We start from the raw sequence: 22,195 nt of genomic DNA, 5'->3' as shown, positions 1-22,195 counted from the left end.
TTAAATTCTAATTAAAAAAAGAATCAAAGAAAATAAGTCTTTAAATGCAAAATGTATTTTCAGAATTAGATCAAAGGGACAAGTTAAATTAAAGTAATACATGGGAGTGTAGTTTGTACCTTCATAACTATGCCACGTTTTCACCTATAAATCAATCTAACATAATATTTTTTATTTCAGTTAGCATAATTAGATACCCCTTTTAATCTATCCTAACAGTGCTAAATACATCACTGTAAAAATAAGGTGATTTCTTATGAGATTTAGTGGGATTGTCAGTTCCATATTGTTGAGTTTTGTGACTCTTGATGACTTGAAATTCCTTTGCTGTGAAGGAAATAAATTCTTAGCACATCTGCCTCGTTCTGCAGGCCTGTAATCCTAAGTACGAGGACTTTGACAAGACTGGCTCTATTTGTGCCAGTGAGAGCATCAACAATACCCTGACACGGTACCGGTGGCTTGTGAGTGCCCCCACGGGCCCCGACGGCGTGACCAGCCCCATGAAGGAGGTTGACTTTGACACCTTCTTCACCTCCTCTAAGATGATTACACTTGACTCCATTTACTTCCAAGCCGGTTCTCGTGTCCAGTGTGCAGCTCGGGCTGTGAATTCAGATGGGAATGAGGGTCTTGAGCTTATGAGCCCTATTGTCACAATAAGCACATCAGAAGGTAAGGCATCATCACCTACTGCAAGATTCACAGGTCTCTTTTGGATCCCAAATTCAGTCCTAACAAAAGCTGGTTACATGATCAGGTGTTTTAACGTCACCATGTCAGCTTTTCTTCTGCTGTTCATAGAGGTGGTGCAAAAACTGTCTTGACACAGCAAAGCATTGTATAAAGAAAAAGTTTTTCCTCTCTCCTAATTCTCCACATCTTTAAATAATAATCCATATAGCAAATTTGTATGTTCATGAGAACAATACATAACAGGAAATGTAATTAATGAAACCTGGTTCCTGTTGACTTTTGAATTCACCTGCAGTAATGATGCAGTACAGTCTCAGCTCCTGTTAGGCATTGAAGAATCCACATGGGAGTGGCATATCAAAGCCTAGCCAGAAGCAAACTCTCATTTAGCATTCAGGCCTCACTGGATACCTGAGAATTGATGTCTTCCTTGAATAAAGACTAAAGCAACTGAGCCCAATAACAGGGCATGGACAAAATTTTTCCCTGGTCAAAGCATTCGTAATTATTCATCCTTCTTGTTACATGAAACAGACTGGCTTTGTTACTGTAATAATGCATTATTTGGATTACACTTGACAAATTAGCAGAGCTCATTAGCTCAGGCTCAGGACTGAGTTGTCATGCATAAATTACTTCCAGTACCTGAGCTAACTTGTGACGTGGAAGGAAAGAAGTGCAATGATCAAAGCAACCTACAAAAATCCTGAATATTTTCGATTTTGAAGATGCCTGACCTTTAGTGCATAGACCAAACTCTCAAAAGGAATTCAGGTTGTGCAAAAAAAAAAAGGTATTTAGTCTCTTTACCAATGTAATTTACATATTTACATTTAAGGAGAAAAAAAAACCCCAAAACTAAAACCACCACCAACCAAACCAACCAACCAAAAAGCTGTCATGTGCAGAAAAGAAATTTGTTTCATCCTGACAGAAATTTTGTACTTGGAGATATTGAGCAACATTGGGTCCTCCAGAGCCAATAAGCTCTCCAAGAGGAGGGCCCTGCCTCCTCTTTTCTTGAAATCCCTCAGAAATGGGCAAAGAGAACTGTTTCGATTTTCCACATCTGCTTGTTTCTTACTTAGAGTACCTTGTAATCCTTTGGCCATCACATAACAAAGTGACCAGAATGCAGACACTACTGCATTGAACTATGCAACCAGGACTAATACTGGAGCACATGGAACTAACACTGGAAAGGATTTCCAAAATAAGTTGCACGTCCCCCTTTCTTGGAGAAATTCAAAATTCAAATTAACAAGGCCTTAAGCAACTTGATCGAGCTTTGGAGCTGCCTCTATTCTGGGCAGAATATTTCTACATATCCTGTGACACAATCTTTCTAACTACACTTTTGTTACTGGTGGATCAGGAGACTCATGAATTTCTGTGAGGACATATCACTGCATACTCCAATCCAATGCCAAAACCAGCTGAACAGCAGTCAGGTATCTTCCATCCAAAACTTAGGATGGTGGGAGGAATTAAAACATATGCCTCTGTAAGAAAGTATGGCACTTGGCACTGGCTTTGCAAGTGAGGTTGACACATGCAACTGCAAAGACACTAATGCAATATCATCACCTTGTTCTGAAAATGTGATCCTGTTGATCAAGTGATCATTTCTGTTTGAATCCTCTTTTGCATAAATTCCTGTTGAAACCTCTGGAAAATACTTCTCAAAGTATTTATCTGTCACTGAAGAAAATTCTCATTGTTTTGAATACCTATACCATGGAAGAAAAGTACATCTTAAATAGTGGAAAGAAAACTATAGATTGTTTCCTATGGACATAAAGTAAGGCTGCTTTCTCTTTTTCCCACTAGGTCTTTGTCAGCCTCGTATATCAGGAGTAGTTGGAGCAGAGCCATTCTCTGCCAAACTGCGCTACACTGGCCCAGAAGATCCTGACTATGCCAACCTCATCAAACTGACAGTCACAATGCCACATATTGATGGTATGAGAAAATCAGCTGTGGAGTTAGGACAACTTATACAATATGCTGTTATTTGAACTATTTTATTGGTCCGATCATTTTAAACAGACAAGTTAATAGCATAATCTTTTAACAGTAGGACCAAAGGAAAATGTTATGAATGAATAAGTGCAGTTTGCAACAAGATGCATAAGATACTGTATTGGTACATAGTCTCTGATGTGAAGAGCAGCATTTTCAGATTAACTGAATAATTTACATAAATTGGGTTAGACCTAAGGTTTGTAAAGCTCCTTTGAAGTGCATAGAAATATACCGTTTAATTATTATTCACAATATTTTTATTTAATAATATGTTGTATATTAATATATCTAAATATTAATATGTTTAGAAATATTTTATTTGTCTTTTCATAGTATATAGACAGTTATTGTGGGTAAAATTCTCATTCATACTTAGCATATCAACTTTCTTTGAATTCTGGAGTACAGTCATTGGTGTAAGTACAAAATACAAAAGCACTGCATAATATGCTTAGTGTTTGACAAAGTCTGGCTAAATTAAGGAGGTCTGACAACTGACATGTAGTGATAGTGCTAAAAATTAATGTTTTTAGGCATGCTGCCTGTTATTTCTACAAGAGAGCTCTCCAACTTTGAGCTGACACTTAGCCCTGATGGAACTAGAGTTGGAAACCATAAGTGCTCCAACCTGTTGGATTACACAGAAGTAAAGACCCACCATGGCTTTTTAACTGACGCTACCAAGAATCCAGATGTGATTGGAGAGACCATTCCCTATCAGTACAGCCCAACAATCAGAGGCTCCAATACCTTGCGCTTCTACCGCAACCTGAACCTGGAAGCCTGCTTGTGGGAGTTCAGTAGCTACTATGACATGTCTGAGCTCCTCACAGACTGTGGAGGCACCATTGGCACAGATGGGCAGGTATGGAACTTGATTTTGTACTGTATTCTTGTAATAAAATATATCCCTCGTAATGCATCTGTGCTAGTAGAAATAAGAGAATCATTTGCTCTGAATGAAATTTGTTATGATTTTCTCACAATACAGTTCTGGGGTATTGTGGGGCAAACCAATCCCTCTTTTACTGTATAGTGAACCAATTTAGTCTTTTCTTAAAATGAAAGCCTTTTGAAGAATTACTTTTAGCACATAGATAGCACTGAGCTATTTAATGTTTGTTGTGGTATATCTTAAAAAGCAGTTTTAAAACATTGTGGAGAGAATTCTTGCTAATAAAAATGGACTGCAGTGTCCTACCAGCAGCTTGACTTTGCTGATCTCTTATTCACTGGGTAAGATGACCCATCAGTGCAGACAGCACAGTGCTCTCACCTTACCCAGCAGAAAATTACTTGTTCAGGAAGTGAAAAAGCTGCCAATATGGAATGTTTGAAGAACAGAGCTGTGAAACTGGTTGGGGAGTTAAAAGCAAGAGATTGGAGAGAACTTCAGGTATACTTTAGAAAATTATTTCTAGAAATCCATAGTAATGTGGAAAGAAAAGGGTGAGGAATTCTTCTGGAGCAGTGACAGTGAAATTAATCCCTGGGTCTTCCCTGTATCATTACTATATAAGCCTGTCTGATCCCATTCAGGCTCTGGAGTACAGTGGCTGTAAATATGAAATTTATGTATGGAAAAATATATTTGGGAAATAATCCTACAGGCTGGAAGAAGGACTCATATCAGAGTCTATCCACAACTAACTCACTGTTCCGGTACACTAGAATTCCATTGTTGAACCACTATGAAAAGAATGAGCCTGCTTTGTGAAATGGCCATAATTTCTCTGCTCTTTTGACATTTTGGCAGGGATCCATCTGCTATGAGACCTCAGTAGACTTATTTGCACAAATTCTTATTTTTTTATGCCATTTTCCCAAATGGCATAAAGCACATGTGGAAAATGTGTCATTGCCCACAGAAATATATAAACATGTGCAACAACAGAGCTAATTTATTACTAAAAGCATAGTCATTGATGGACATACAGGTATCTAATCAAATAAACTGGGTTTTTTTTGTTTTGATTTTGTTATAATTGCATGCCTAAAGTCCACCTTACTCCATGGGTGTTCACAGTAATCATAGTCAGTTTGATGGACAGGAAATTGCACCAGGATCTCTTTATCACTTGGTTAACTTCCTAACATTCTGCCCCTCTTAACTAGAGATTATATACTCTAAACCAGAAGACGAGAATAAAATGGAGCTTCTGCCTGTCTCAGATACAAAGGCCTTGATGGATATGTCATCTCACTGCTTTGTCATCAGTTCTGGTTCCTTGTCTGTTGCAGAGACCAGTTCAAGGTCTCTGCCTTCATGTTGGAAGCTCACTGTCCATGCTCTGCTTGGGCTTTGGCCTCTGCTGAAAGCAGATCCTCCTACAGGTGCATTCCATGAGATCTGTGGAGCTGTCAGAGGGAAAGGGAAGGCATCCAAGTGTGGGATGTAAACCTTACACATTCCCACAAGATAAAAATTATACTAGTCTTCACTGCTCTTAGAATGATTCCATTTCTTCATTTCTCCGATGCACCATTCCTTTGACTATCTCCTTGTGCCCAGGCAATATGCAACTGCAAATTCTTATTTCCCGTACAAAGCAACCATAAGCACACACAACTTGAAGCATCTGTATGAAGCTTGCATATGAAGCTATGCAAGCCACTTCTCCCTCAGTGAAAAGGAAGGAAGACCTGGTATGAATCCATTTTAAATACTTCTGTGTCCTTTAGACAAAAGGCTGAATAGCTGCTTTAGCCAAATATGTGTCTAAATAAAACCTATTTATGTTCATATATACAGAGGAGGAAATAAGTACCATTCCAATATTTTAGTAGACTGGAAGAACCTGTGTATTCAGTTTTGGAGGACATGCATAAGTGGCAATGTGGCCAGAGAAGTGAGCTGTACTTTCCTGAGGCTTGAGAAATATTACGTACTTTAAAATCTCTTGTTTACCAGCAGAGAGGGATCAACATGAGCTGTGAGAGCCATGAAACTGCAGCTAAAGTTATCCTTTAGTGTTTTCTAGGTTATGGAAAAAAGGTTTACAGTATAAGTGAAATATCAAGCTGAATTACTTCTAGCAGTGAAGCATTTCCCTGCAGCCAGTGCGCGCTTCACTGCCCTCCCTGTTTTCCCCACCTCCATTTAATTCTTCTTCAGGTTTGGTCTTTATCTTCACATGACCCCTCCAGCTGAGAGGGGAGGCAGTCAGTGCCCTATCTCTGTGGTTGTCACCATTGTTGTCTTTTTCTCCTTCAGTGAACAATTAATAATCCTCTTCTGTGAGAGGAAAGCTAGCAGCTATGGTTTTCACCATTTTTTTTAGCAGACAAAGGAAGCCTAAATTCTATTATGCAGACAGAACAGATAAATAACAAAAACACGCTTACCATATCCTGTGACCACTGCAAGTTTAATATCTTGAATTTACTAGGTACTTTGGCTAGAACTTTAGGCTCAAAATTTTGTTTCTTGATTCTGGTTCTCCAGTACCTGTGTGGTCAAACAAAGACAGCCATGTTGATTCAGACAGAGAGATTTCACAGAAAGAACTGGCAATATCTTAAATGATGTGGACCTTCACTTCATGGGAGCTCCTGGTATGGTAGGGGAAGAAGATGAACTTTAGTAAGCAAGAAGTGAGGTAGGAGACCTGCAGCTGGTGCAGTTCTTCTGGCACAGCTCCTAGTGTTTGCTGAAGGCTGCAGCTGTCTTGGCCAGTTCCCATGAACTCATGAACTGTCATAATACATACAGAGAAGGTCTTAGTTTTCTCTTTCTTTTTTTTTTTCCTTTGTGGCCTTTTGATTGTGACCCACTCTCTTTCTCAATTATTCTGTGCATGAGCAAACCCTGTGTGAGCTAGATGCAGCACTCCTTTCAGTGCGCAGCGTGACGGTTTGTTCCTGGGGTCTGCCCAAAACTGAAAAACCAGGCACTTATGTATCTAAACATGGACTTAGATGTGCAGTTTAAAGAACTTCTACCTAAAATTAAAGGCCTGTTCCTCTTTAAATTGAGCTAATCAATTTGGATTAGAGTTCTGTACTTGTTAAGGTCAGCTTTGATGATTAACAGTTTTCTTTAGGACAACCTGCAGTCACAGCCCAAAATTCAGTGTCTACATTTGGATATGTATAGGCCTTAAAACAGGGGAACTCTATTTGAGGCAGTGTTCCAGTATCTTCAAGTATCTAACAAAGGTTGGGTTTTACTTCGTGGGGACATTGTCAGAGTCAAGTACTGCAGACATCTCACATTCTCCCTCCACAGGTTCTAAAACAATGACAGATATTCATGAAAGGAAGTGAAAAAATGAGACAGTGAAAACCAAGCAAGTGACCGTACTTTAATGAAGTATGTACTGAAGTACGGGCCTACACTTATTTCATGGAGTGTGAAGTATCATTTGATCCCATTTCCTGCTGTTCTACCTGTTTGCTATAGCCAGGCAGTTTGGCATCTGAAGGCTTCTGTGTGGTTCTGGCCAAGTATTTATATATGGATGTTGCTTTCCTTAGTTTCAGTCCATTGCCAGACTTGGAATAGGGAAGCAAGGAAATTACCATTCGAACTAATTTTATTAATGACAGCTTGTTAATCAGGTCTTTTATAGAAGCAAGAAGGTGAAGAACATGTAGTAAAATACTTGAATGTATAGCTTTATACCTTGAAACTATGGTAATTGAATATGTCTGAACAGTTCACTTTTTTCTCTTCAAAAACCAGTTATTTTTGGCCCAAACTGAAAATGTCTCTTTTCCAATATGTTCAGTTCACGTTTATGCAATGCATGTTATGGCACTGAGCATTTGAAAATCCCATCTGCAAACAGGTTTTTAAATCACTAATGTACTGCTGCACCTTTTACAAGGCAGCCTGCAGAGGGTTTTTATTGCACAGAAACAATATATTTCCAGCTTTATTGGAACTAGTTTTACCAAAATCGTGCTTTAAGGTGAAAACTCACCTATTCTGAAAATCTCACTAGATGTTGTAAAATTCAGAGACAGAAATGTCTGTTTTCAGATTTTTATATTCACTTTAGTGACTCCAGTCAAGTTTAAGAAAACTCTGCAACTCATGTCCCCTTGACATGGAACCTCTCTAAAAGACAAACATTTTTTTCTCTAGCTGCAAACATGCATTTAGTAAGCTGTAAAGAATAAAAAACTATAAAGTGAATGCACCAGCTGTGTAACAAAGTCAGAGGTTACATTTTTTTCAAGGGACTGGCATTTCAAGGCTGTATTGCATTCTCTTCTCCATTCAGACTTCTTTAAACAAACCTGCTTTGCATTTCACCTGTGACCTACCTGTCTGAGTGTCTTCTTAGGGCCAAATCTTAGTTTTGTGATACTGACATTGTGTAAACAGTTAATTGATAACATTGTTAAACTTGCGTGACTCAAATTCACAGACATCACAAGTAAATGCAATAGAAAATGAGACCTAGAGTAATTTGGAGAATAAAAATACAGTTTTCTTGTAAAGCCTGTTTCATTGAGATACACAAAATAAAACACAAACTTGTGCTATTTCTAATGTCTAATTTAATCAGTACTATCAGTGTACACACACACACATACACTGACAATCTCTGCCCTCTGGAAGTGTAAGCCAGCTAAATAAAGCATGCTATAAATGTAAAACAGAGTCCATGCCACAAACCCTTTATTAAAAATATTTTTTATTGTAAATATTCTAAATTGTTATGTGACAGATTCTCAAAATAATTGTCTATTTTACTTAATGAAGTTTGACAGATTGCATCTGAAAGAGGAAGAAAAGAAAAACACGTATAGAAACTCCCATTAATACTTTCTAAGTCTTAAATAGGAATTGTCAGTTTCTAAACCAGACCTTACGATTTGTGATAATTTATCTCACAAAAAAAAAAAAAAGTATGAAGCTCTATTTCTTAGATCAATGTATAAATCATGTTCTTCTCTCACACACATGAATTTTGAGGTTTGATGATTTTTAATCTAAATTTTTCCAGATATTGTCTGTAAGAGTCTGTTCCCTCCTTGGAACAATTTTTGTCTTCTGTCTTCTCACACTCTCCAGACCTGGCATTGTCATGGAGTATGCGACACAATTTCCCCAGTTCATCTGTTATGTAGCTGTAATCTGTATTTCTCTCCTGGTATCAGAAGACTAAAATTCGCACCCACTTATTGCTGCTTAAAATCAATGTTACTGAATGTAATGTTTTCAGTGTAACTGGTAAAATCTCCTGTGCATAGGATGCATGGATACATAGTGCACCTGTCCTGTCTCTCCACAGCAGTTAAGCTGATCCCGCACTTACACAGCTCTAAGTCACCCTTTTGGTTTCATCAGTGTCGCACTGAGATATAAAATGAACAGATGGCTACTCCCAGTAGGCTTTGCATGAAGTGCTGGAAAAGGAAGATAACTCAATGGAAAGAATGTTTTCTCATGTTGGTCTAAACAGCATTATTAGGAGGGCTGGAGAAGTCAAACTCCTCCATCTGTGTAACACATTCCATCGATTCATTTGGGGGGTGGGGCAGTGTCTGCTCACTTTGACACAGCTTTCCTCTGTAGTTAACTTCCTCTTTATTTTATTTTCACTATATCAAAAAGATCCTTTCATATACTGTGTCTCGAGATTTTTCTGTTCTGCCTACAGAAGGGTAGATTCCCCCTTGTAGGAATGAGAGGCTCTCAAAAGTTCTCATTTATTGTTAGAGAGAATCAGTAATTCTCTGACTATCAGTGGTGTAGGTTTGCCTCCAGACCTACAAATCCATGAGTGCCTATAAAAGAGTTTGTGGGCATAAAAACTCAAGGAGCTTTTAGCAACAATTTCTTCCTCCCCCATCCATGCCGTGAATCACATATAAGCGCGGCAGTACTGATAGAAGCACATGAGTACACAAATAAATTCTTAGGCTGAGGTAAGCAGCTCTGCTGCCCAGACACCTCTTGCAGGTTTTGCTAAAAGGGAAGAACCTTATAAATTCTACAGCCCTAGAAATTGAGAGATTTCAGATTTCTCCCCAGAGCAGGGGTAATATGTCCAAGGAGCAGTGTTCCTGGGAGACTTGCCCCAGAAGGGATCCTGCTACTACATTTTGACCAGTGCAATTAAGCTGACGTCTCCAACACTATGGTCCCATCAAATGGAGGAAAGAAAACCCCAAAATGTGACTTACAAACCTCATTAGTGGATTGCTTTATGTAAAGTACATATGAAGAGCCAATGATACATTGAAAGCCAAGAAAAGCTTTGTTATGAGGGGTGGTTTTTTTTTTAGTTTGGTGTGTCATAAGGTACTGAGCTAGAAGGAGTTTTGTGGATCACCCTGTCCAGGCCTCTGCCTTAAGTCTATATAATGTCATTCCAACACTAGTAAACTTAATCTAAAACCTAACAGGATTTCATGGGCTCACTATTCTTGCAGAGTGCCACCACACTGAGGGCTGGAAACTCTTCTGGTTTCTAGGCTGTGTTTGTCATGGCCATCTTACAGCCATTTGCTCCCGTGTCAGCACTATCTTTCATCATCAGTGGCCCTTCTCTGCACTTAGTGTCCTGATGTACATAGACAGCATTCTTGCTCCCTCTCAGCCTTTGTTGTACTGGGCTCAACAACACTGCTATTTTAGACCTTTCTCATCAGATAGTTTTGCCATTCCTCTGATTATGTTGATTTCTTTTTCTGTAGTCTACAATGCAAATTAGACTTTTTCAAGCATGGATGATCAAAGCTGTTCCAGATAAGCTCTCAGTAGTGCTCTGTATAATGGCATGCATGCTTCTAATTTCCACCCCATTCCTCAGTTTATCTTAGGATCATAGCACATGGAGAGGGTAGAAAGGTCATAGTTATGACGTGATCAACTCGCATAACAAAATTTCTTTCCTCTCTATTGTGTCTAATGAATGTCTTTCATTTCTACAGAAATCCCTGTGACTGGTTTCTATTACCTTATACTTTAAGCTATAAGATTTCATCTCACTGCTATTATTCTAATCCTCAAGGTCATTAAATTCTCACTTTGATATTCCAGTCCTCTACTTTATCATTAAGCATTATGTATGCTTCTATTTAAGAAAATAATGGGCATATATTAAATCCTGTTCCACATACTTTTGTCTCTTCCTTATAAGCAAACTAAATTTCAGATCTCTGACTTCAGTGTCTAATTCTTACTGTACTATATCCAGATATAGAACAAAAAGGCAGAGAGAAAAGCCAACACAGTTTGTCTGGGATGACCTTACAATAGTAATACATTTTTTATACAATCAAATATATTCATTCAGTTCTTGATACTGGTCCAGGAAATTACAAATTTTTGAGGCTACCCCTGAATCAAAGGCAAACCATAAGATACTTGAGAGCTGAATCATTGCTGGTTTTTTTTAATAAAAGTGAGAATATCATGTTATTTGGAACAATTTAGTGAATCTGTGTCCAAAATAGTTGCTCAGATACTCATGCAGGTATCCCAAAGATAAGTCTGCAACTTAAATTGTACTGAATAATAATATTTTTGTCTAACTTTAATTGGTCATCTAATATATAGAGAGAACTTTTTTCTTCTGTTCCAAACAGAAGTTCTTGATTTTTTAATGTAAAACCAACAAAGCATTAATATAATCTACAATTCCAGTTTCTCATCTACCAGTCTGTGTTAGTGTTTTATTTTTCAGTGATGCCAGACTCTTTTCAGTGGTGCCCAGTGACAGGACAAGGAGCAATGGCCATAAACTAAAATAAAAAACATTCCACCACAACATGGGAAAGAACACAGAGGGTGGCAAGGCACTGGAACAGGCTGCCCAGTGAGGTCATGGAGTCTCCCTTTCTGGAGACATTCAAAACCCACCTGGACATGTTCCTGTGTAACCTGCTCTAGGTGACCCTGAGTGGCAGGTGGGCTGGACTGGGTGATCTCCTGAAGTTCCTTCCACCCCTAAAATTCTTTGATTCTGTGATACTGTGTGTTTCCAAATGACTACTATCTAAATGCTACCACGTATTATGGAATGAGTCAAACTATGAAAGTCAAAAACATTTTGTTAGCACAGAGTGCAGATCAAGGAGAGTCACATGTAAAAGTGAGTTATGGTAACTATGAACGTTTGCCTTAATGAAGTCCTTAATTAGGTCAAAGTATTTAGTGAGTGCAAGCAGTTAATTTGTGGTCATATTATATTAGTAAAGGTTCTATCAGGCATCTCAAAGTGTAAAGCAGCTGTAAACTGATGGTCAGTCAGCCCCTTGACTTGCTGCTGGTTGAACCCAGCTTCCTTGTAAAATTTCTTGAATGCTGGGGAATTTTGATTTGAAAAGACTCTTTAGAAGGATGTAAGGTAATGAGGGAAATGTTCAGATGTGCAAATTTATATATGAAATTTCTGTTGGAACAAAATCAGAATTCAACAGCTTTTATGACTTTGAAAAGTTTCCCGCTGGGAGATGATCTCGATGTCTTTCCTCTCGTATATTTCTAAGAAAATCCAGAATGTCTAAAAGGATCTGGATTGGACATTTCATCCAGAGATATGTGAGTGACAAAGTATTGGTAACCAAACATAAACAGGAAGTCTCTTCAGACAGGCTTAGGTCTGTGTATCATGTAAGAGCTATATTAAGATGTGACAGTTTAATGACACTATTCTTCTTGTCTTTTTTCATTAGAGATATATATATATGTAAAGAATATGTAATTCTTTCATAATTACAGCACAATTGTTTGGTCCAATGTATAAAGAAAGGCTCTATTTTTAAATCCATATCAGCTTGCTTGTTATTTTTAGCTCTTCCAGACAGGGAAGAACAGTATGATTTCTGTGTTTGCATGCTGCATGTTAGCTATTATCCATGCACAAAGGAAGAAAGAGTTCCAGAAGTGGCTAAGTAGAGTCCAAGGACTCAGTCTTGCAATGATAGTCGAGCAATTTCAGCATCTTCCAGAAGAGTTTCTTAGTTGACAGTAACAAGAATGTAAGCAAAAGTGTTGGTTAAAGCATAACCATAGTGCAAATGAAAAAGCATATTTGAAAAATTCCTAAAGCCTTCATTTGTAGTCGTGTTGTTTATGTACTAAAAAAAACCTGAACAAAAATTATGAGTCAAAATTGAGTGGGCTATGTTTTACCACTTTGACGTAAAAAGATGAAACTTGAAGGGATGTAAGCTTAGCTGAAAACCACTGAAACATGGTTTTGCACTTCATCTGTGGTTTACAAAAAGAGAGAATTTGATTGAGTCACAGTATTTATTTCAAGTTCTGTCTTTTCTTTCTCCAGCATTTAGCTTGCCTGTGTGATGCTGCCGTTCATGATCACTAACGCTGATATACAATTCTGGTTTTTATAGGTTCTCAACCTAGTGCAGTCCTATGTCACGCTGAGAGTCCCTTTGTACGTCTCTTATGTTTTCCACTCTCCAGTGGGTGTCGGGGGCTGGCAGCATTTCGATCTGCAGTCAGAGCTCCGGCTGACTTTCGTGTATGACACTGCCATCCTGTGGAAGGATGGGATCGGTAGCCCGCCTGAAGCAGAGCTCCAAGGTGGGTGTTGCATTTCTTGCCATAGAACTCATGCTCTGTTACTAGGAGTGTAGTTTGCACACAGTAGGATGGTTTTTCAATCATTCCAATACTAAAAACAAATTTAATAATTTCATTATTATCAATTGCAGTCTGTCATTTCCTAGCACTCACAGGTGTCTGCTGGAGTTTTTATGAAAATCATGTAAAGTTGACATCAGCTCTTTTACTGCAACAAAAGACAATTGTATTGTTATATTTGAAGTACTTGTGCAAAATTTAAAACATTTATATCTACTCAGAACTTCAGAGTACATTATGTAACCAAATTCTGTTAGCACACAAGATGTTCGTGCTTTAATGAAAATAATTGAGGCCTTTCTCTGATACCATTTTTTTCTCACTATGAATGGCCAGTTTCAAAAACTTATGATATTTTGAAAATGTTATGAAACATTCAAAAGAAACAGAACTATAAAATGGGGGCCTGTCCTCTGTGTGAGAGTGATAAACTCTGAGACATTCTACAGTATGTTAGACACTGTCAGTAAATGTTTGTGAGTATAACTAGTCAACAAGTAAAAATCTATCATTGTGGAATTTATCTTTTAAAAAGTTAAATTACTTTTTACAAATAGTGACATACAGATGTATGTGCAAGATTAAAATGATACAGATGTATGTGCAAGATTAAAATGCATAGTTGCACCTGTGTGCTGCATTATTCTTTTTATGCAAATTTACTTAAAATTTCCCAGCATTATGCTTCAGGTATTTCCCATCTTTCTCAGCCTAAGGTAGAATACAGGTACCAACTATAACTCCTGGGAACCTAAAGTCACTTTTTGCTCCTGCTAACTCTGTATATGAACTACAGAAATCATTGCTATGCCATTTCTGTCCTTATGTTAAGAGCAGGAAATGAGGAGCAGCAAGGGGAATCTGCAGTGCATGAAGAATGAAACACATGTCATGCCATGCCTAAAGAATAAGCCACATGCCACAGATCATGTGATGTGCTAGTCACCAAATAATGACCAGATCTAATCCTATGTCTCAGCAGTTACCTGGTGCATCTATGCCACTATTCCTCATCTTTAATTTTTTTATTTCTCTGTTTAAGAAGCTGAGGGCCGCATCTTTGGAGGTGCCAAACATTTTCAGTTCCCTTTGAAAACAACCAGTACAAAACAATCCTCAATACATCCCAGTGTTACTTGGGTAGTACTTTTTCAGTAGTTGTTTTTCTGGGCAAGGAGGGGTTAACTGGTTTCCAGTTTCTTTCCATACCTCTCAATTCATATAATTGTGCTACATAAATTCTAAGTAACACTGTAATGCAATCAAGGTCTTCTAAAACTCAAATTAAAACATGAATATATAGTTATTTCTATTGTACCAAGAAATATGGTCGGTACAGATGATTTTGTACAGGTGGTATACATTCACATTGGTGTGTTCAATTTCCAGCACATTCATGGGGGAACATTCCTGTTTCCTTCTTTTTCCTGGCAAACAGAATGGTGATACATCACTGGCAGTTTGTAAGGGAGCATTGGAGGACATGCCTAAACTCTAAAGCTTTGCAGAACTCCAGAAGAAAAGGGTCTTGGCTACAAGCTATAGAAGTAAACCACTCTGGGTACAAGATCTTGTAATCTGAAATTAGAATATGTAAAGCCTGTATTTTATGCTAAATTCTTGCCAAAAATAGCCAGCAATGCAAAGCCTGTCAGAAGGAGTTTCACAGATTGCAGCACCCTAGAGCAGGTTGCTGTGAAAGTCACAACCAGCTGCTCCAGCTAATGCTGATGGTTGCTGCCTTGGCACAGTGGGCACGGAGACACTGATAAAGGGCGTCTCTGAAGCAGCTTTCATTGGTGGGAGTCAGCTTGAATACTTGGTGAAAATAAAAGTCTTCATTCTGCAGATCCCACTGGCAGCTGACCATGCTGCCTGAGCCCAAGCACAAACTGCTGTGTGGATTTTCCTGAGCATACTAGAGCAGCTATGTGGGTCCATGGTAAAGCATGGCTTTGCAGGAAAGTTCCCTATATGCTTTGGAAGCTGTATCACATCCCAAAATCTCAGGGCCTCACTGCGTAAGTTCTTGTTTGAGAAGAATCTAGAATCAACTCAAAAAATACCAGCAGCCCCCTCCCAAACACGTGACATGGCAAGGGTAGATGAAAGAGTGGGTCTGGTGTTTCACAGGAGTGTGATTTTATTGACACCTGCAAGTGGAGCACACTTGTTAACTGCTTTTGGCTGGCAGGTTCTCTGTTCCCAACCAGCATGCGCATCAGTGAAGAGGGACGCTTGGTTGTCAACTTCAAGACTGAAGCCCGGTTTCATGGTCTGTTTGTCATGTCCCATCCTGGTAAGTGTAACCTACCCTTTAGCAGCACTACAGAAATAAAGACATCCTCCCCAAATTTTATACTATTCTTTTTTTTTTTCTATTTCTGCTTCTGATAGCTGATTGTGTTGTAGGTTTTTTTTTTTTTGAAGCTATGCTCTTCAGATACAGATGTTTCCTCTGCTTGAGATTTCTTACTTTTCATTGATGACTGTATTCAGGTTGTCAAACTTGTTGAAATATACATTAATCTGATGGAAGGCAAATAGTTCCCCTTGATCAAGAGCCTGATTTATGAAGATCCAGGCCATTGTGTCCATTAGGGACCTCTAGATATATATTTTTAACCCTGTAGTTATAATTACTTACATTATCCTAAGAACTTAGCATTAAAATTTCTTTTCTAACTTGAAGCTTTTCTAGGATATTTAAACCTTTTTCAGAGAGCAAGAAAAAGTTTTGTGTGGGCTTTGTATGATTCTGTTAATATAACACTCTTACTAATATTCAATTAGTCATTGCTGAGGACCTGTTCCTGCAATTTAATCTGTTTAAACCCCACTGCCTTTATCAGAATAAATACAGGTGTATGACTCGGTCTACAGACATAAATCTGAGCATGAATGCCAGCCATGGAAAAGAATATCTAACTAAATTAAATCTGCTGAACAACAGTGAGAAGAGAAAAAATAGGAAATCTCTTCTAGTTTAATTCAGGTGTTTTTAACTCATATAACTCCTTCATGAAGCTTCTACTTTTTCTCACCTGTCCTCTAGTGTGTTTGGTTTTGCCTATAGGCAGAGACAAGTTTAAAATAGAAGGGATTATAGATCTCTGCCATTCCACTCTCACTGTTTTGATGGTCTCTTAAATTTATTCTTCATGAAGTTCTCTCATTGTGTACAAAAGCAGTGGCTGAATAGGCACTTGAACAAGAATCAAGGAGGCCCAGCTGAGCTGACTGTAATTTATTTTAGTTTCAGTTAATAAAACTCAGTGCCCTGTGAAGGTATTAACATCAGCTGTGGCATTATGGTTTATGAATCATTGAGAATGTTTTTCAGGCTCTGAGAGTTTGCAATGAAGCACTAAAGGTGACAAATCTGTCTCTTCGGCATGTTTCTAGCTTCATCTCTGACTTCCATGGTTATGTCAGCTGACCACCCAGGCCTCACTTTTAGCCTCAGCCTCGTCCGAAGTGAGCCAACCTACAACCTGCCAGTGCAGCAGTGGAGCTTCCTTTCTGACTTCGCGGTAAAACCTCGGCCCTCACCTTGTCCTCCACTGCCCCAGCCTGTTAGCTGGGATGCTGGTGGCACAGGTCCCTCTCTCTCTGTGCCCAGGTTCGAGACTATTCTGGAACATACACAGTGAAGCTGATAGCCTGCACCACTGCCCCCCATCAGGAGTACAGCCTGCCCGTGATCTGCAATCCTAGGGAGCCCATCACTTTTGACCTGGACATCCGATTCCAGCAGGTACTGTTCCAATGACGCCTTCGTCATGTTTCCCTTCTAATTTGATTCCCATTTGTTGGTCTTGTAGTAATAGTGCTAGAAACTGAATTTCTTGCTAATAAAGAAAGCATTCCTAAATTGGTGGGAGAGTACCATATTCCTCTCCTGCTAAATAACCATTGGTTTAGGGGAAGTTACTGTGATGCAATAGTAACATTTAGGAATTCTTTTTTAGCTTGTTAACTTTGGTAGTAAATAGTTTTATCAGGTAATTAGGAAAATATAGAACTATTATCAGAAGGTTTTCATCTGACACAAAATCAGAGTTAGGTCTTAGGTATTAAAAGTGGAACCTCCAGAGGAAGAGTCATTCAGTCCTAAGGTAGAACTTCTCTCACTGACTGTAGACGGAAGTGTAGATAGGCAACACTGCTTAGCATTAAAACTCACAAAAGTGACCAAAACAAATCTGAGCTGTAGCAATATGGATCATATGGAAACATATGGTAACAGGCAAACAGCATACCTTTCACAAAGTCCAGCTGTGAAGCTTTGTAGCTGGGAAAAAGTTACAGAAAAGCAGATTCTTCTGTACAAAACATTGGTTTAAAAAAACCAAAAAAACTGGGGTTCATGTTGGATAGTTAAGAGAACATAAACTGCCAGCTTTCCATTTTATCAAAAGGGCTAGTGTGACCTTGGGATGTGTAAGGAGGAAGTTTTATCATTTCTGTTATTTGGAGCCAGTACAGCCAATCCTGGAACAGTGTGGCTGTAGTTTCATGCTCATTAATAGTATAGATTATGCTATTAAATCATCTTACAGAATAAATCCATATCAGTCAGTGGTACACAGTCACTTTTCTGTTGACTTAGCCAGAGTACACAAGGGAATGTATGCAGTCTTTATGCTTTCATTTGGCATTATGCCACCTGTGGGAGAACAGATGATTCCTAAGCGGGCATTAAGTCCTGGCAAGGAAGAGAGATGATATATGATCTGATGTGAAACCTGCCTTCCCAGAGTTAACCACATTTCAACATTTTGGAGAAGTTTGAATGGAATGGGTGAGGGGAACCTATACTAGTTCAGCACTTCAGCCTTTGTCTGGCGCTTCTAATCTACTTCTAGGGACTCTAAAGCAATTCATAGCAATGCTAACCCACAACTTGTTCCTGATCCTAGTATAAACAATAAGATGTTGATATTTCAAAGAAAGGTAAAAAAAATGTACAAAGGTCATTGGAAAATGGACAAATTAGCCTAGAAAGAGACCTAACTCTTACCTGGAAGAAGCCTACAAGTAAAAGCTATGGCTAAGAATTAGAACTGCCTTGGAATAAATAAATGGACGCTGTAGGGGTTATTATATCAGATAAGGCCTTAATAATACAGTATATGGAAGTTTCAGGTGCATCAGTTCAAAAGAGGCATAAGGTGCAAAGTTGCAACAACATCACAGACTGTGGCCAGCTAAACCCTCATCATCAACAATTTTCAAACCAAGACCAGTTTTCTTTCTTGAGATACTCATAGTAAAACAAGCTTGGGCTTTCTGTGGCCCATGATAGTTTTTCCATCTGATCAGTTTGAAGCACTGTGTCCCAAAGCAGGTCCCAAAAAAGCAGCAGTGCAATAGCACAAATTCAGTAGTCAGTATCGAGCACTTTACCTCTAAGACTTTTTAGTCATTCTGCAAAACTGAGTAAGCATTGGTATCCACTCTTTTACAAATAGGAAAATAAATAGTGAAGGATGCTAGTCCTTATACTAGGGAACACCTGATACCTTGCACAGGCCCACTGCATGCAGTCGTCTCGTGCCCAGTGCTAGAAAGAGATGGACCTGTTATAGGGGGTCAGAGGAGAACCAGAAAAATGATCAAAGGGCTGCAACACCTCCCCTGTGAAGAAAGACTGCTTTGGGGTTGTCCAGCCTGAAGAAGAGAAAGAGCTAAGGAGACCTTATTGTGGCCTTCCAACATATAAACAGGGCTTATGAGAAAGACATTTTTCCAAGGGCTGCAGTGACAGGGTAAGGGGCAACTGAAAGAGCATGTCTTTAGATTGGATGAAAGGAGGACACTTTACAATGAGGGCAGTGAGGCACTGTCACAGGTTACCCAGAGAAGATGTGAATGCCTCATCCCTGCCTGTGTTCAAGGCCAGGTGGCATGGTGCTCTGAGCAACCTGGTCTTGTGGAAGGTGTCCATGCCCATGGCAGAGAGGTTGGGTGAGATAATCTTTAAATGTGCCTTCCAACCCAAACCACTTTGTGACTCCCTGAAATCAGCAAGTGTATGTGTCACAACCAGACCAAAATTACTTTTGACTGCAAAGTCTAATGATAAAATGATGAGGCAGGACAAGAGTGGTGTCCTCCAATTCTTAGTCTAATGCTCCATCTCCCATACTGAATTACCTTCTTGGGCTTTTTAATATGAGGCTTTTAATTTCCTTGGAAAGTTTTTCTTCTAATTTCCTTCATAATTGTTTTCACTGGTCACAAGTGAGGAACCATTTTAAGACTCAAGAAGAAGATTTATTTGGTGTTTCCCCTCTGGTTCAACATTTCCTTTTTGGACATGTATTGCCTGCATATCTTCTTTTTTCTCTCTCCATGGCCCCTGAGGAGTCAAGCAGGTAGCCTGGAACTCTAGTGAGGATTGTATTAACACCATCTCACTCTGGAATCCCCTGAAAAAGAACAATATTCAACCTCCAAGCTTTGTTTTATCCCAGTTCTTTCCACATCTCCTTTCTTTCAATGTGTATCACTATTTCCTGACAGAATCTCTTCCATACTCAGGATACTTGTTGCCCTGGAATGGACCGATCTCAAAAGGGCTCTGTTCCTTGAGGTACCGAGTATTACATGGGCTGTGATCCCACAGGTGATCTGCAGTGTCCCCACATTATCCATATGCAGAGGTGAAGGACATGGAAAATAGTCAGAATAAACCGACAGTTACTCTTCTCACCCAGGAGATTCTCACAGATTGTTTTCTAAGAACTCTCATATAAAATGTCTCAAATGCCCATAAAAGTAATTACACTTAAACTACTGTCCTAAATAACATAGCTGGAAAACGGTTGTGCTCATCAAGTATTTGTGGAACTACAACCCAATGGCCCGTTTTTCAGGCATTTGGAAAGAAGCATTCCAAAGGAATAGAATTTTTTATCTTTTGTTTTCTTTGCAAAAGTTGGGATACTAGGGCTTCTTTTTCTAAAGAGCAGCACTCCATTTATAAAAAGGTTTGAGCTGTACATTCTTCTTGCCAGATCCTGTTGCTTTGATAGTTTTGGGACTCTATTGTGAAATGGACCCTTGTCCATGAGCCAGAAAGAATGTTTTCTTCATTTTCTTTCCTTCCTGTCCACACACTTATACATATGTATACATAAATATACATATATATGTTAGCTTTTTTTTATTTGTTTAGGGTCCTCTTGCTATTTTTTCTTTTTTCTTTTTTTTTGATATATGTGTCTTCCACATTATTTCCACAGGTACTTGAATCCTTTTGAACTTTAGACTCCCCCAGTTCTTCAATTCACTGTATAATTTCCTTTTTATTATGCCATGTTGCTTTATAGTTTGCCTTTGTCTTGCCTCAAAACCACTACAGCCTTCTTTCTTGTTTTATGGTCCCATGAAAAACTGCTGCTGATAGTATTGATTAATTTTATCCTTTTCATGTAATCAAGGAAGAAACATAGCTTTGTGTGTCAAATATATAAAGAGAAATACTAGCATAAAAAGGTGTTCAAATGGTTTGGTGCATTTTCACATGCATCATCTGATATATCCTGCAGCACATTAGAAGAACTGATACTTGCAAATAGATCTTCAGCAATGTGTGCTTTCAAATATTGACAGAGGATCAGAAGCAGAGGCGAGACTTGTGTGTAAGAATGAAAATGGGAGAGAGAAAACAGGCTGTGATGAGTCAGAGACAAGTTTTTCAGGGAAAAGTTTTCCTCATGTTACCCCCACACATAAGTTGCCCTAGATACCTCCTTAGCTGGGATTTGGAAAAATGTGGTGGGAAGAAACTAACCTAGAATATTATCAAATATCACAGAGGCAGATAGTCCAAAGGTTGTTTGCATGTAAAATATTTCTAATACCAGGAATCTTTTTATTAAACTGTATTATTGTAAGTAGATGTGCTGAGCTGGTAAGTAGTGTACATTGGGAGAAGATCATGCTTTGTTTTAAGAGTTTATGAGTTTAAGATCATGCTATGTTTTTTTCATTAAAAAGTCTTGTTGAAGAGCCTTGTGCTTTTGTGGTTTTAGGTCAGTGACCCAGTGGCTGCTGAGTTCAGCTTGAACACCCAGATGTTCCTCCTCTCCAAAAAGACGCTGTGGCTGTCTGATGGCTCGATGGGCTTTGGGCAAGAAAGTGACGTTGCTTTCTCAGAAGGTATAATTGCCCATAAATCATGCACATTTAATTTGTGTTCCACACTATCAGGATCCTGTTCTGTCTAGGAGTAAGGGTTTGTTCTTGTTGCACTAAGCTTCTTGACAAGGCTTTATTAGCTGAGCCTCAGAGCTGTGCTGAATGTTCAGTGTAAGCAGATGTGAACTGTGTGCACTGTTTACAGGTGATATCATATACGGTCGGGTGATGGTGGATCCAGTGCAGAATTTGGGTGACTCCTTCTACTGTAGCATCGAGAAGGTTTTCTTGTGCACAGGATCTGATGGATATGTACCCAAATACAATCCATCCAACACTGAGTATGGTTGCCTTGCTGATTCTCCATCCCTTCTGTACAGGTTTAAGATTGTGGTAAGTGCTCTAATTCTGTGAGGATGCAGAGATATTTGTCTTAATTTTTTTTCTAACTTGTCTTTTATCCAAAACCCAACTAACTGTTCTTTAAAGTGTTCTCAACAGCACCAAACTGTGACTTGAGCTCCAAGCTAACATGAGCTGATGGAGGCAGTATCTTGCCTTTTCCCTCCTGATTCTGTTCTTTATCTTTCTGGGAACTACCTTCAGTAAGAGTTTGACCTAAGTTAGAATCCCAAAATAGACTTTTTCTCTGCATTGTCTGTATCCACAGACCATAGAGAGAATTTTAGGAGACATGCAAGTGAAGGATTGTAATTTGTGTCATGTTTAGCTACCCAAATCTAGTGCATACTACAA

The 22,195-nt window shown here is 38.8% G+C and overlaps 1 protein-coding gene across 1 annotated transcript in view; it reads left to right on the top strand.

The window, feature by feature from the left end:
* The window catches only part of FREM2 (FRAS1 related extracellular matrix 2), a gene marked incomplete at its 5' end in the record, with an annotated part of 122,187 nt that overhangs the window by 92,912 nt on the left and 7,080 nt on the right, over window positions 1-22,195 (top strand). The window contains 9 exons of the mRNA XM_005420840.2: window positions 372-675; window positions 2,527-2,658; window positions 3,255-3,586; window positions 13,039-13,231; window positions 15,486-15,590; window positions 16,697-16,824; window positions 16,914-17,048; window positions 21,334-21,460; window positions 21,645-21,832. Of these exons, the coding sequence (XP_005420897.1) occupies window positions 372-675; window positions 2,527-2,658; window positions 3,255-3,586; window positions 13,039-13,231; window positions 15,486-15,590; window positions 16,697-16,824; window positions 16,914-17,048; window positions 21,334-21,460; window positions 21,645-21,832 (1,644 nt within the window). The remainder of the gene's footprint in view (window positions 1-371; window positions 676-2,526; window positions 2,659-3,254; window positions 3,587-13,038; window positions 13,232-15,485; window positions 15,591-16,696; window positions 16,825-16,913; window positions 17,049-21,333; window positions 21,461-21,644; window positions 21,833-22,195) is intronic.

Source organism: Geospiza fortis, unplaced genomic scaffold (genome assembly GCF_000277835.1).
Source record: "Geospiza fortis unplaced genomic scaffold, GeoFor_1.0 scaffold194, whole genome shotgun sequence".
Classification (NCBI taxonomy): Eukaryota; Metazoa; Chordata; class Aves; order Passeriformes; family Thraupidae; genus Geospiza; species Geospiza fortis.
Note: the sequence above shows the minus strand (reverse complement) of the source record. Positions and strands in the feature narration are given on the sequence as shown.